Source organism: Erythrolamprus reginae, chromosome 3, assembly GCF_031021105.1.
Source record: "Erythrolamprus reginae isolate rEryReg1 chromosome 3, rEryReg1.hap1, whole genome shotgun sequence".
NCBI classification, from domain to species: domain Eukaryota; kingdom Metazoa; phylum Chordata; class Lepidosauria; order Squamata; family Dipsadidae; genus Erythrolamprus; species Erythrolamprus reginae.
The window spans coordinates 178,227,962-178,241,165 of NC_091952.1; the positions used below are offsets into that span (position 1 = coordinate 178,227,962).

The 13,204-nt window shown below is 41.5% G+C and overlaps 1 protein-coding gene across 1 annotated transcript; it reads left to right on the forward strand.

Annotated features, from left to right (window-relative positions):
- Nucleotides 1-320: 320 nt before the first annotated feature.
- Nucleotides 321-10,916, forward strand: EDN1 (endothelin 1). The gene is made up of 5 exons (XM_070747268.1): nucleotides 321-662; nucleotides 3,269-3,422; nucleotides 6,381-6,539; nucleotides 8,245-8,358; nucleotides 9,587-10,916. The coding sequence occupies exons 1-5, from the start codon at nucleotides 599-601 to the stop codon at nucleotides 9,726-9,728; spliced, it is 633 nt and encodes a 210-aa protein (XP_070603369.1). The 5' UTR covers nucleotides 321-598; the 3' UTR covers nucleotides 9,729-10,916.
- The last annotated feature ends 2,288 nt before the right edge of the window (nucleotides 10,917-13,204 follow it).

Consider the following 13,204-nt stretch of genomic DNA (forward strand, 5'->3'; position numbering starts at 1 on the left):
TTCTGCACTAGAAAGAATTCACTAGGGGGGTTGGAAGGTTGTGGTGGGGAGGGGGACCCTGCCGTGGGTTCTAGCGAGCAGGGCGCCCCCTGTGGGCAAAGCCCCGAAGGTGTCCTTCGCCCTCGGGACTCTCCCTTGCCTAAAAGTCTCCCCGCCGCGTATTTATTTTCCTGTGTAACCCTGCCAGACGGCGTCTGCCTCTCTGAAGCTTGCGAGCGATTTCCTTTCCAGCCTGCCCTTATCTTCTCCTGCACGTTGACTCCGGGTGACTAATAACACAATAACATAATAAACTCGGGTTTGTTTACGCCGCTCTCCGGGGGTGCGTATAAAAGGAGCCGCCGAGAGGCCGAGCGCAGCCAGAAGCGTCCGAGGAGCCTCGCTTGGAAGAAAGCAGCGCCTGCCCACCTGCTCCACAAGCCCGTCCCTTCTTTGCGCGCAGGCTGCCTTAGCGGACTAGGATCTTAGCTCGGTGACTTTCGGTGGATCGAGCGATCGGAGGTTCGCTCCGCCTTGGAACTCGCCTCGAGGAGTCAAGCGGGTTTTAATCAGGCGTCCTTTTGCATTGCACCGACCCTGAAGCGGAGGAACCGTCGGGATGGATTACGCGCGGATGATCCTTCCCCTCCTTTTGGTGATCGGCCAGGGAGCTCAACACGCCGGTAAGTTGAAGGGTCCTTTTTGAATTTCTTCTGAGAGGGGCAGATCTAATAAATTATTATTATTACTATTATTATTACTATTATTATTACTATTATTATTACTACTACTACTATTATTATTACTATTATTATTACTATTACTATCATCATCATCATCATCATCAACAACAACAACAACATATTTTATTATTTTATTTTATTTGTCAAACATGTATAGGATAGTAGTAGTTTGTATTAAACATAAGTAAACAGTAAAAGAGGACAATTGGACAGTAGGACAGGGACGGTAGGACAGTAGTGCGCTTATTGGGGAAATTCTTCTGCAGATGGATTTAGCCCAGGTTGGGCTTTGCCGATAGACTGCAGCCGTCCAAGGCAGATGCTCTGTCTGGTCCAAAGCGTTGTACTCCCCCACCCCACCCCATCCAGGTTAGGCGCTTGCAAAGCCTCATCAATGGGGCAACTCCGATCCTCCAGGCGATTCAATCAGAAATCGTTTAGCATCCAGATTCTTGAGAGGTTGGCGGGATCTACCGCTCGCTTGAAGCGGATCGGCCGTGGCCGATTACCTGGCTTGAGGTCGGGGAGCCAGTTTGGGCAGGAGAATTGTTTGAAAGATATACTCCCAAGGAGGGAGGTGGTAGAGAACAGTTCTGCCTGCTGGATTCATTAGCTGTCTATAGACGAGGGGTCTCCAACCTTGGCTGCTTTAAGCCTGGCGGACTTCAACTCCCAGAATCCCCCAGCCAGCTTTGCTGGCTAGGGGAATTCTGGGAGTTGAAGTCCCCCAGGCTTAAAGCAGCCAAAGTTGGAGACACCTACTCTAGACGATTACATTCAAGAGTTGGAAAGTTTATAGAGATCCAGGCAGCAAAATCTCAGGACACTTGAGCGGGCAACTGAGAGCGGTTGGACAAAACCCTAAGCAGAATTAAAGAGACTTTCACATTCGCTAGCTAGCAAACCCTCACACTCAACTAGCGCTGATGATGTTACCCAATCGGGTCACGAAACGTCTGATAAAAACAAGCAACCGAACTTAGACAGCAGCCAATAATTAAGAGAGCGCGAATCCATTGATTTTAAAAGAGGCGAGGTAAAATGGGCTTGAAAACTGCTTGAAACCGCCCCGAAGGAGCCACTACGATTGTATTCGTAATGAATTACACCACACTGAAACAATCGTAGGTTAAATGCCATGACGAGGGAGAATGAGTTTCGCTTGGCTCGGGCTTTGAGTCACCGTGTTAGGTAAACCACGATTTAAAATGTATCGCGTGGTACCGGATCGAGGTTACGGATTCCCGCGCTTTCCCAATTGAAGCCATTTCCCCCCTCTTGGCAGTCGAATTCGGATAGTGTTTTCCTCCAACCCCCGCGTCATTCACAAGGGCTGGTTCATTGATTGATTGATTGATTTGGGCTTATATGCCGCCCAACACCCGTTTGGCATTTGGGGGAATTGCAAATCCCGGTATTATTTGAGGGGCGAACGTCCATTTGGACGAAAGCGCGACGGGCTTCGAAAACTGACAGGACTGGTGCTTCTTTTCCCCCCTCAAGAGGCAACTGAACTTTCCGTGTTTTTTCCCCCTTTGAAGACGTTTCGCTTCTCATCCAAGAAGCCTCTTCAGCTCTGACTGGTCGGCGGGGAAATCAAAACATCCCCCCTTTCCCAATCTCATTCCTCACAGTGCCAGGGGGAGGCAAAGTTGGCTCTTCTATGACATGTGGACTTCAACTCCCAGAATTCCTGAGCTGGCATGATTGGCTTAGGAATTCTGGGAGGTGAAGTCGACAAGTTATTAGAAGAGCCAACTTCGCCCTACCCCGGGGCCCACACCAATCCAGTCAGAGCTGAAGAAGCTTCTTGGATATGAGAAGCGAAACGCCTACAAAAGGGAAAAAAACCCTCCAGAAAGTCTAGTTGCTTATTGAAAAAAAAAATATCTTTGTGACAACCAGGACCTGGAAGACTGAGAATCTCCCCACACAAGAAAGGGGTCTCCCGCCCCCCACCCTCCCTCTCGTTTGCTCAAGTTCGTATAGGAAGTCTAATTGGGACTACATTTCCCATGAGCTCCGCTGCTTAACGGGCTCGGAAGAGCAGAATAGAATAGGCTTCTACACGCCTGGGGGCCTCGCTCGCCTTTGCAGCCCCTTAGAGCAGGGGTCGCCACATTTGGCAAGTTTTAAGACCTTCCTCAGCCAGCAAAGTTCTTCAGAATTCCTCGGCCAGCAGAGCTGAGGAACTCTGGGAGTTGAAGTTCACAAGTCTTAAAAGTTGCCAAGGTTGGAGACTGCTGCCATAGAGAGCTCGGTTCCAAACCGGCGGCCACGGACTAGCCTGGTTTTTTGTTTGTTTTTTGTTTGTATTTCCCGGTCTGCTCTTTTGCGTTTTTTTAAATGACGCGGGTCATTAAAGCGAGGAGCCACGTGCAGCTCTCGCTCCACAGGCTTCTCAAGTCTCCTCTGTGCTCGTCTGAGAGGGCTGCTCTGCTTCTCTTTACGAACCGGCTCTCTACCCCTTTTCCTGCTTCGGACCGCTTCTGCCCCTCCAGTCCCGCTCAGCGACGATATTTGTTTTTCCCCCCTCCCCACCTCAGATGCAGCGGTCGGTGCCCGGGTGGAAGCCACCAAGCAGCCCGCGAGCGCCCCCTCGCCGCCGCGCAGGGTAAAGCGTTGCTCCTGTTATTCCCTGGATGATAAAGAGTGCGTCTATTTCTGCCACCTGGACATCATCTGGATTAACACACCAGAGTAAGTACGGCCTCCTCTTTGGCACTAAGCCATTAATGTTTTTTTAATCGCTCCGGACTGCGTTTGATTAAGTCTAGGATTCCTCTGTTAAGGCGAGCTCAGCACATCCCTCTGGCCGGGGTTATCTCAAATAAATATCAGCTGGATCCACAAATGGGAAGTCTAATTCCATTTAGGATAATCCTGGGAAAAGGCTGTTTGTTCAGAGGTGCTTGCTCCCAGCATTTCAGAGAAGGAAACATAAAAAAATGGTATTTTCCAGATACGTTGGATTATGAATTCCATTGTACTAATTGTGTACAATGAGTCTCTATAGTTCAGTGAACCGGGGCGTACCAGGTTAGAATAAGTGTATGTAAAAATAAATGTGTTAGGGCAAGGGTAGGCAAAGTTGGCTCTTTTATGACATGTGGACTTCAACTCCCAGAATTCCTGAGCTAGCATGATTGGCCCAGGAATTCTGGGAGTTGAAGTCCACAAGTCATAAAAGAGCCATAAATTTTGTGTTACAGAAACAAGCAGGGGCAAATTCCCATTACCACCACTACCAGTGCACTTCACATGCAGCTTCAATTCTCTTGCATGCGCGCACACACATCCCAGCTTCTGCGCATGCGCAGGAAGTAAAAAGTGCTGAAATCTTGTGAGGGGACGCCCGTGTGAGATGTCAGAAGATTTATTTGTTTCTGCACATGCTCAGAAGCAACCCCCCCGAAATCTCACACATGTGTGTGTCCCCTCACGAGATTTTGCTTCTGCACATGCGCACGAGGCAAAAATACGCTGGGGATATGCACGCATGCAAGAGAACTGAAGCTCCTTGCGCAATGCACCGTTCGCTACCAATGTACCGTCCTCTACTGCAGTGTTTCCCAACCTTGGCAACTTGAAGATATTTGGACTTCAACTCCCAGAATTCCCCAGCCAGCAGGAATTCTGGGAGTTGAAGTCCAAATATCTTCAAGTTGCCAAGGTTGGGAAACACTGCTCTACTGTAACGGTAGCAACCCACTATTGGTAAGAAATGCACATCAGGAAAACTGTTTTGCTGGCAATGTAATTATGGATAGTCCTTGACTTACAGCCACAATTGAAGCTGAAATTTCTGTTGCTAAGTAAGACATTCATTAAGGGAGTTTTGCCCCTTTTTTACGACCTGTCCTGCCACCGTTGTTAAGTCAAGCACTGCAGTGGTTAAATGCGTAACGTGGCTTTTAAGTGAATCTGTCTTCCCCATTGACTTTGCTTGTCAACGATCACATGACCCCAAAATATGGCAACTGTCATAAATATCAGTCGGTTGCAAATTTGGATCATGTGACCACGGGGGCTGCTGCAATGGTCGTAAGAGTGAAAAACGGTCACAAGTCAACTTTTTTCCTGGTGCGGTTGAAACTTTGAACAGTCACTAAATGAACTGTTGTAAATCGAGGACTACTTGGATTAACATTATTCTAACATCTAACACAATTGCATTCTCTTTGCTTCTAAGCAGTTTGTACATTTGCAATCTGGACCTTCGTAGCTATGAATTTAAGGGTGCCCACATTGCAGCCTGGGCAGATGATAATACCAGCAAAATTTGTTTGGATGTATTTCTTAGTGTTGCAATGTATTTTTTATGGGCTGTTTTTATTAAATTGCCAAAGCCTGACTTCGTCAGCCTACGAGCATAACTCTAAGGTTTAATGTAGGTTTTTCTTCAGTGTGAAGCTCACAGCTATTTGCTCTCATGCATGAAATCTGATTTTAATTGGTTCATTTGTGGTATTAAACTGAAATTGGCTTGGAACACCATGAGCAAAGTTTGCAGAGACAGAATCTGGCCACAGCATTCTCCTATGGGACTCTGCTGCATTAGCAGCATGTAAGGCAGAACTGTAGTTAATTAAATTAGCAAAGGCAAGCCAAAGACAGGATTGCTATCAGACATATCATGTTGTGCAATCCTTGATAAGTGTGCTGAAATGTATTTGAATGCCGCCATCTGCTGCGAGCACATACCAATCCTGCTTTAATCATCTGGCTTAAAGGAGGTCTACTCACACAGCTTGAGGGAGCCTGAGGGGGTTTCTTTGATAAGAGGATATTAACGGTGCAAAATTATTAGAAGTTTGGACTGAGATAGACCTCAAAGATAACTGTGTGTATGGAGCTTGGCAAAACCCAGACTGTGTCATACCAAACTGTAATTCCAATCTGATTCTGAGAGCATGGTCAGCAGTGAGGGATAATGGGAGTTTGTTGCAGTCTAGGAATAATTGGCAGACTCCACTATCCACAATGGAAGCTCTAATATACCCAAATACAATAGAACTCACAAAAAAAATTAAATATAAAGAAATATTAGATACGAATTGTAAACTCAAAAGTAGGGAAGAATTAATAACACAAAATATAAATATAGATTGGTGGACATATCTACAAATCAAATCCAGATATAAAAAGGATATGGAACAATCAGGTATAGAAAGAACTACCCAACCACTATTGACAGGCCCGGAAGAAAAAGCAATATCTAAAATATATAAATATCTGATGGAATATGAAAGACCAGAGGAGATAGTCAAAGGTACAATGATTGCCTGGGCGAAAAACGTTGGCCCCAATATATATATATAGGAATGGGAACAGATTTGGAAGAGAAATATCAAATTAACAAAATCCACAATATACAAAGAAAACCAATATAAAATGCTATACCGTTGGCATCTTCCACCCAAAAGACTAGCTAAAATGCACAAAAATTACAGTCCAATGTGTTGGAAATGTAATAACACTCAAGGCACCTTCTTTCATCTATGGTGGTTATGTCCAGAGACAAGAAAATATTGGAAAAAAATAAATAATTGGTTGTGTCAAATAACAAATACAAAAATAGAATACTGTATACGCCAGGAATAATTGGCAGACCCCATGTTACTCATCGAATATATGTTTTGTTTTGTTTCATTGTAGGCGGGTTGTGCCATATGGGCTTGGAAGTCTTTCTCGATCCAGGCGATCCCTAAAAGATTCACCGCTTGAGGTATTTCAACCATCTCCAAGCAGATGCCACTGTGCTAGCCTGAAGGACAAGAAGTGTATGGACTTTTGTCAGCCAGCAACAGAGCACAGGTATATTTTCTTTTGTTTTCTTATAGCCGATATAATCAGTAGTGGGTTCTGAATTAGTTTGCTACTGATTAGAACTGCCCCCACTCTCCTGGCCTTTCGTAAACTCCTTAAAACCCACCTCTGCCGTCAAGCGTGGGAGAACTGAAACATCTCCCCCTGCCTATGTAGTTATTTGTGTATGATATGACTGTATGTATGTTTTTATATATATAGGGGTTTCTTGTTTTTTAGACTTTTTAAATGTATTATTGTTATTTTAGATTCTAACTATTAGATTTGTCATTATATATTGTTTTTATCATTGCTGTATGCTGCCCTGAGTCTACGGAGAGGGGCGGCATACAAATCTAATACATAATAATAATAATAATAATAATAATAATAATAATAATAATAATAATAATAATAATAATAATAATAATAATAGCACATGCACTTGTGATGCTTCTGCTCATGCGCAAAAGCGTCCCATAGAGTCGACAGAACCTCCTGCCTCTGCCACTACCAGTTCTAAGAACTGGTCCAAACCAGGAGCAACCCATATTGATTGATTGATTGATTGATTGATTGAATTTGTATGCTGCCCCCCCAAAAGGACTCATTTACCTATAATGAATGGATTATAAATTGGATCCCAATATACCTACTTCAACTCTTAAATATTTGAGTTACATCTAACATTTCTGGGGATATCAATTAAGTGACCAAAGGCTATGGACATAAAGAAACAGGGTGTCATTAAAGTTTATCATGTTCAACTAGCATTAGGGTGCTAGTCTGTATTTAGACATGATACTCAATGGATCAGTTTTGAGCAGGGACTAAAATATCATCATTTTGGACTTCAAATATCATCGTTCCCAGTCAGTACGATTAATGGTAGCATCTTATCAGAGTGCAGCTCCCAACATTTGAAAGACGTGGGATGGATCTCTCCAATCTTGGGTATTTTCTTCAGCTCAATCCACGGGTTTGGCTGACTGAGGAATTCTGGGAGTTGAAGTCCATAAGTCTTAACGTTGCCAAGTTTGGAGACCCATGAGCTAAATCAGTGCGATTAAAGCATTAAACATGAATCACCTTAGCCATGCAAGCTCATTTTGTGGCTTTGAGTTAGTTACCCTCTCAGTTTATTCTACTCCGTAGAGTTATTTTGAGGAAAGGGGAAAAGATAGTGATATGAGATCCTGGAGAACACCAGGGCATTCCTTTATTAGATTTAAATCCTTCCTTTCCTCAGAGCCTAAAATTGGCATATGTACAATTTTTCCTCCAAACTTATTCCTCCATAACTTTATGGGACAGGTTGGGCTGAGTAGGATTAAAGGCCCAGAGTCACCCACTAAACTTCTGTAGCCTTGGTAGAGTCAAACTTTGTAGAATCCTAGTCTTGCTTCACAATCCCTATAGGATGGCAAACTCACTGTGTCATGGCGGCATCACATGATGTATTGTGACTCCCCCCCTTTACTAAACCAGATGTGGGCGTGGCCAGTAACATGACACATCTGGCCTGCGGGCCATGAGTTTGACACCCCCGATACAGAGTGTCTAAATCTGACCAGTCCAATGAATGAATGAACGTTGTAAAGAAAATGTCATAGAAGAAGAATATATTTAAGATTTAATAAATGCGCTATGGTAGATGCAAGAAATGTGAATGTTTCTCACAGCTGCACCATTTTTATTAAATTGATATAAACAGATCTCAATCCACAACAGAGAAGGCATGGAAACATCTGCTTAAAGGGAGGGATTGCAAAGGACTTGGGCTCAAGTGTACATTTCATCAACTGGCTGAAAACAAGAAAATGAAGAGGTAAAATTGTCCTTTCCACTTCTGGAAAATAAATGTACTTGCACGCCACAACAGAATACATAAAATCCCAAACAAGTGAAAAGTTGTTCTTTTTTTCCCAGTGGAAGCTAAGCCAACTCTGTATTTTCTTAACTGGTGTATGCAGCTGATTCCAGTTCTTGGAAATGGACATTTATAGCTGCGTAATCTCCCTCTGACTGTCTTGGCAGAAGGCTTCTCCCCAACGTGAAGCATTTTTACTTAAGATATCAATGCACTGTTCTCCGCATACATTCACCAGATATTGAGCCAAGAACCTCTGCAGGGAACTGACCAATTTTCTGCACCAATTAAAGTCATATGCATGCAAATGCAAATGGCCCAATCCATATTGCTATGCAAATCACCCATGGTGATTTGCAATTACGGTCTTAATTTAATGAATGTTAATAACCACCTGCCCCCTTTTTTATCTATTCCATTATAATGAATGAAGTTATAGATGATAATGTCATACTTCCCAGAGTCTTCTTTTTAATTTTGCCTGTGGGACATTGTTGCTGAATATGATGGGAGAGGTTTCATTCCTACCCCCTACAGGTTTAACAGAAGTCAACTATAAAGGTGTTTAGCCAAGCAGATACTTTTACTTTCCCCTTTTCTTTGTAGATATAATTGATTGGCCAATATGTGCTATTTAAGTGGTATCAAATCTTAGTAATTCCATAAATAGATTTTTTTCTTAATGACCTGTCCCCAGCCTCTTTAAGTCATTTGTGGCTGCTCTGAGTCCATCCTCTTGTCAAATATTATATTAATATTTTAGTTTTCTCTTAAACTTCTTTACAAAGTGAATGTTGTAAATTTGAGTGCTGCAAGAGCATGTGAATTTATATCAGAGGTCTTCAAGCTTGGCAACTTTAAGACTTGAGGACTTCAACTCTCAGAATTCTATGCTGGCTGTAGAATTCTGGGAGTTGAAGTCTGCAAGTCTTAAAGTTGCCAAGTTTGGGGACCCCTGATTTATATTACATGCCACGCATAACATTACCAACAATAGTATGAACAATAATAATATCCCTTTAGGTTTGTGTAACTCTGGGTTATAGAGATGAACTTGTATTTCCAAAAACCATAATTAATGAAATGTTCACATGACTAAGAAAATTAGCATAAGTGACATCTACAGCTATGCATTCACCAACATATTTGATCATTTAAAGTGATGGGTTCTCTTCTATTCCTACAGGTTGGATACTCTTCGAAACAGCATCAAAGCTTCTTTCAATTTTGCCAAACTGGTAAGCCAGCTGCACAAACCAAAGCAACTGAAGCATAACCGGACATACGAAAAGCAAAACATCTGGCAAAGCCTGAAAATGACATCGTAGTGGAAAGATCACCAGGTCTCATCCTCAAAAGTCAGCAAGACTTTCCAACAAAGCTTTACAGAGTCTTTGTTTTGGCTTCTTAACATTCCACTTCAGGAAAAGATCAAGGAAAGTTGACCTAAATATTAACTCTCTAAAGTAAAGGAGAGCCCACATAAATATTCCATTCAGACTGATGACAAAACAGATAAAGACTGGCATCTTATTGGAATTCAGTGGGTCAACGAAGATAATCAATTCCTTTAAAGACTGTCAAACGAAGAATGGACATGTTTGGGTCCCAGCTCCAAAAAGAGAGTAACATTTAAAGCATCAACTCCTTTGATTTGTCAGGGGTCAGCCACAGTGTAGCCCAAAGCCAGATCAAAAATGGAAAGACCAAGATTTGAAAGAGAAGATGCCTTAGTTCTGAGCCTGATTAAAGGCCAAATAACTTTGCTATTTTGATTGAGGCACATATTCTAAATTACAGGTCTACCTCATATGCTCTGAATTGCACTCTTGCCAAACTAACATTACAACTATTTTGTGAGTTTTGAGTGTTGGCTTCAACCTCTTACCTTTAACCACAATTGCCTATATCTTAATTCATTTAGCTTTAGATTTTCAGGATTACAAATTACGATTGTCTACAATCTGGTGGTAAGGGAATGAAACAAATTGCCTCCATCCCAAAGATGGAGAAGATAGATCTCCCTGGGATCATGTTTTTAAAAGAATGTCATTAGAATTGGAGTGATAAAGGATTGTTGATACGGGAAGTTCAGTATATATGAAAACACCAAAATTTAGTGCCATTGAGTGAAACATGGATTGGATGACCAAAGTTGTACTAAGAGGTTGTGCTGTCTGGCTTTGTTCTCTATAAATAAAATTTGAAGGCAAAGCTAGTTTAAAACTAAGATCAAAGGTTTATCCTGAGCAAACATGAATAGCAATTGATTTATCTATATGATAAATTTTCTGTATAATATTTCTGGATCATATTTTGTATGATGTTCTCTTTACCATTATATATTATATTTATATCCAGGCGGGTGTCAATTATATTTACTATGTTGAACGTCTATTGAAGCAGGCCATATTGGTCTATATGTTTGTATGTTTTATAAATTTCTGTATGAAATTGGAAAATTCTTTATGCCTGTTAAGGTAAATATACTAGAAATAAATATTTTGAACTACTCAGTCTCTTAGTATATCTAATTTTTTTAATACTCTTACGTTGCTTGTTTGCTTTCATCCAACTAGCGTTTTCCATTGCTACAAGATTTCATGCTCATACATGGACCACATATTGTATCCTTCTTACAAGTACCTAAATTGAATTCAGTCTTAGGAAACAAAATGTTTTATTCCATTGTTGGACCATCTGAATTGCATTACCTAATGTTCCTTGTAAGTACTTCAGACAAGAATTAGTACCATATATCAGCCATTAAACAATGGCATAACAGACCTTTAATATACAACTTCATAAAACAAATACATATCACTTGGATTAATGATTGGTGGAGATATCAACGCGAATTGGTGTTCATGCATAATTTATGTCTAAGTGATGTATATCTCCAGTACTGGCAACCTAAACAATCTCTTAAAATTACAACCCTGTGCAGCTAGTTACAGTTGATTTACAAACATAATTGGGACAAGAATTTCCATTGCTAAACAAGGTAGTTAAGAAAGCCACGCCCAATTTTACGACAATTTTTGACACAGTTGAATGAAGTTATTATGTTTAGTTGTTAAGTCACTCATGGTTGCTAAGTGAATCCAGCTTCTGCATTTGACTTTGCTTGTTGGAAACTAGCTGGGCAAGTCACAAACGGCGATCACATAACCCCGGAAGCTGCTAGCATACATGCCGGTTGCCAAGAATTTTGATTTACGTCACCATTGTAACTTTGAACAGTTGCAAGTCAAAGATTCCTTGTAAGCTGTGAAGAATAAAACAAACTATTTACTCATGAAGAAGGCGGCTAGACTCCTATTCAGAACTAAAACTAAAACTAGAACTAATTATAAGGTTGGCTGAATGAGTTTGGGGGAGCCCACAAACGTTGGATTGACTCAGCTTCAAGGACCTACACGCAGGGAAATGGAGTAGAAGTTTAAACCAACTCACAATGCTCTTCAAGACATCTGCTAGTAAAAGCAGTCAGTGCAAAGTAAAGTCTTTTGTGTGATTTTATTATTTTTCCATTTATTATTTGGACTTATATGCCACTCCCCTCCAAAGACTCGGAGCGGCTTACAACATATATAAAACAATAGAAAACATCCTAAGTCCAAAGAGTTAAAAACCATCTAGCTCAACTCAAGGAATCCAGCTTTTAAAAGAAAATGTGATACTTCCCAAGGAAGACAGGGTGGGGCTCGGGGGTGGATTCTAACTTACATCGCAGCCAGTTCGCTTCCACATCGTGTGGGTGTGCCTCATGGGTGGGCGCACGCTTTGCGTGAAAAAAAGGCCGAAAAAAGTGGCAAAAAAATCCAGAAACAATTTTTAAAAAGCCAAAAATAAGATGGCGACTGCAAGCATAGTGACAGAAACTCAGCTTTAAATTAAAAAAAAAACCAATTAATAAAAATCTAAAAAAAAGATGGCAGTGCCAACAGACTGGCACCGACTGAACCAAATCTGTGATATCATTGTGACATTACCAGCTGGTTGGTACCAGTTCTGGTGAACCAATCGGAACCGAGAGGAATCCACCCCTGGTGGGGCTGAACATATCCTCATGGCAGAATGCTTGGAGTAGGGGCGAAGTTTCCGAGTGTTTTCATTTATGAGAAAATGTTTAAAATCAGTGTGGACTCCCCTCTGACAGGGAATGAAAAGGAATTTAATAAATTCCAAGGAATTTACCATTGTTCCCCATAATATAGATAGGGCCATCTTTTCATAAAACCATCTTCTTCACAAGATGGTAAAATAATTTAGGGAAATAAATCTTTACATCAAGTGAAAAATGCCAGGGGCTGATTTGTGAACCTTATTAGTAGGTAATTATTTCTAAATTTACTCAAATGAGAGGAGTCTCTAGACCTGCCTTCTCTTCTTTTTTAATTCCCACAACATTTCCAAAACAATCTCTGGTAGCTCCCAACTGTCCCAAGTCATTAGTAATATTAGCACTAGTAGTATTGACAAGGGTTAATGACAGGGGCGGATTCCTATTACTGCTGCTACTGGGGAGCTGTGCGCACCGCTTCCGTTAGCTTCCATGCGTGCAGATGCGTCCCACCATGTTTTTGTTTGTGCATGCACAGGAAATAAAATCTCACGAGAGGATGCACGTATGTGTGAGATTTCGGCGCAAACACAGCTCCTACTTTCATATGTGGTGGACCTGTCCACAAGTTAAGGAAATTTGGCACAAACTCCAAATATGGATAAAATAAATAATCAATATTAAATTAGAAATGAAACCGGAAATATTTTTACTTGGTATTATCAAAAAAAATATGAA

Bases quoted from the DNA above. Each gene is read 5' to 3' on its own strand.
- EDN1 (XM_070747268.1), top strand. From the start codon at position 599: ATGGATTACGCGCGGATGATCCTTCCCCTCCTTTTGGTGATCGGCCAG. The intron at 663-3,268 runs GTAAGTTGAAGG...TCCCCACCTCAG, and splicing joins CCAGGGAGCTCAACACGCCG to ATGCAGCGGTCGGTGCCCGG. The intron at 6,540-8,244 runs GTATATTTTCTT...TGATATAAACAG, and splicing joins CAGCCAGCAACAGAGCACAG to ATCTCAATCCACAACAGAGA.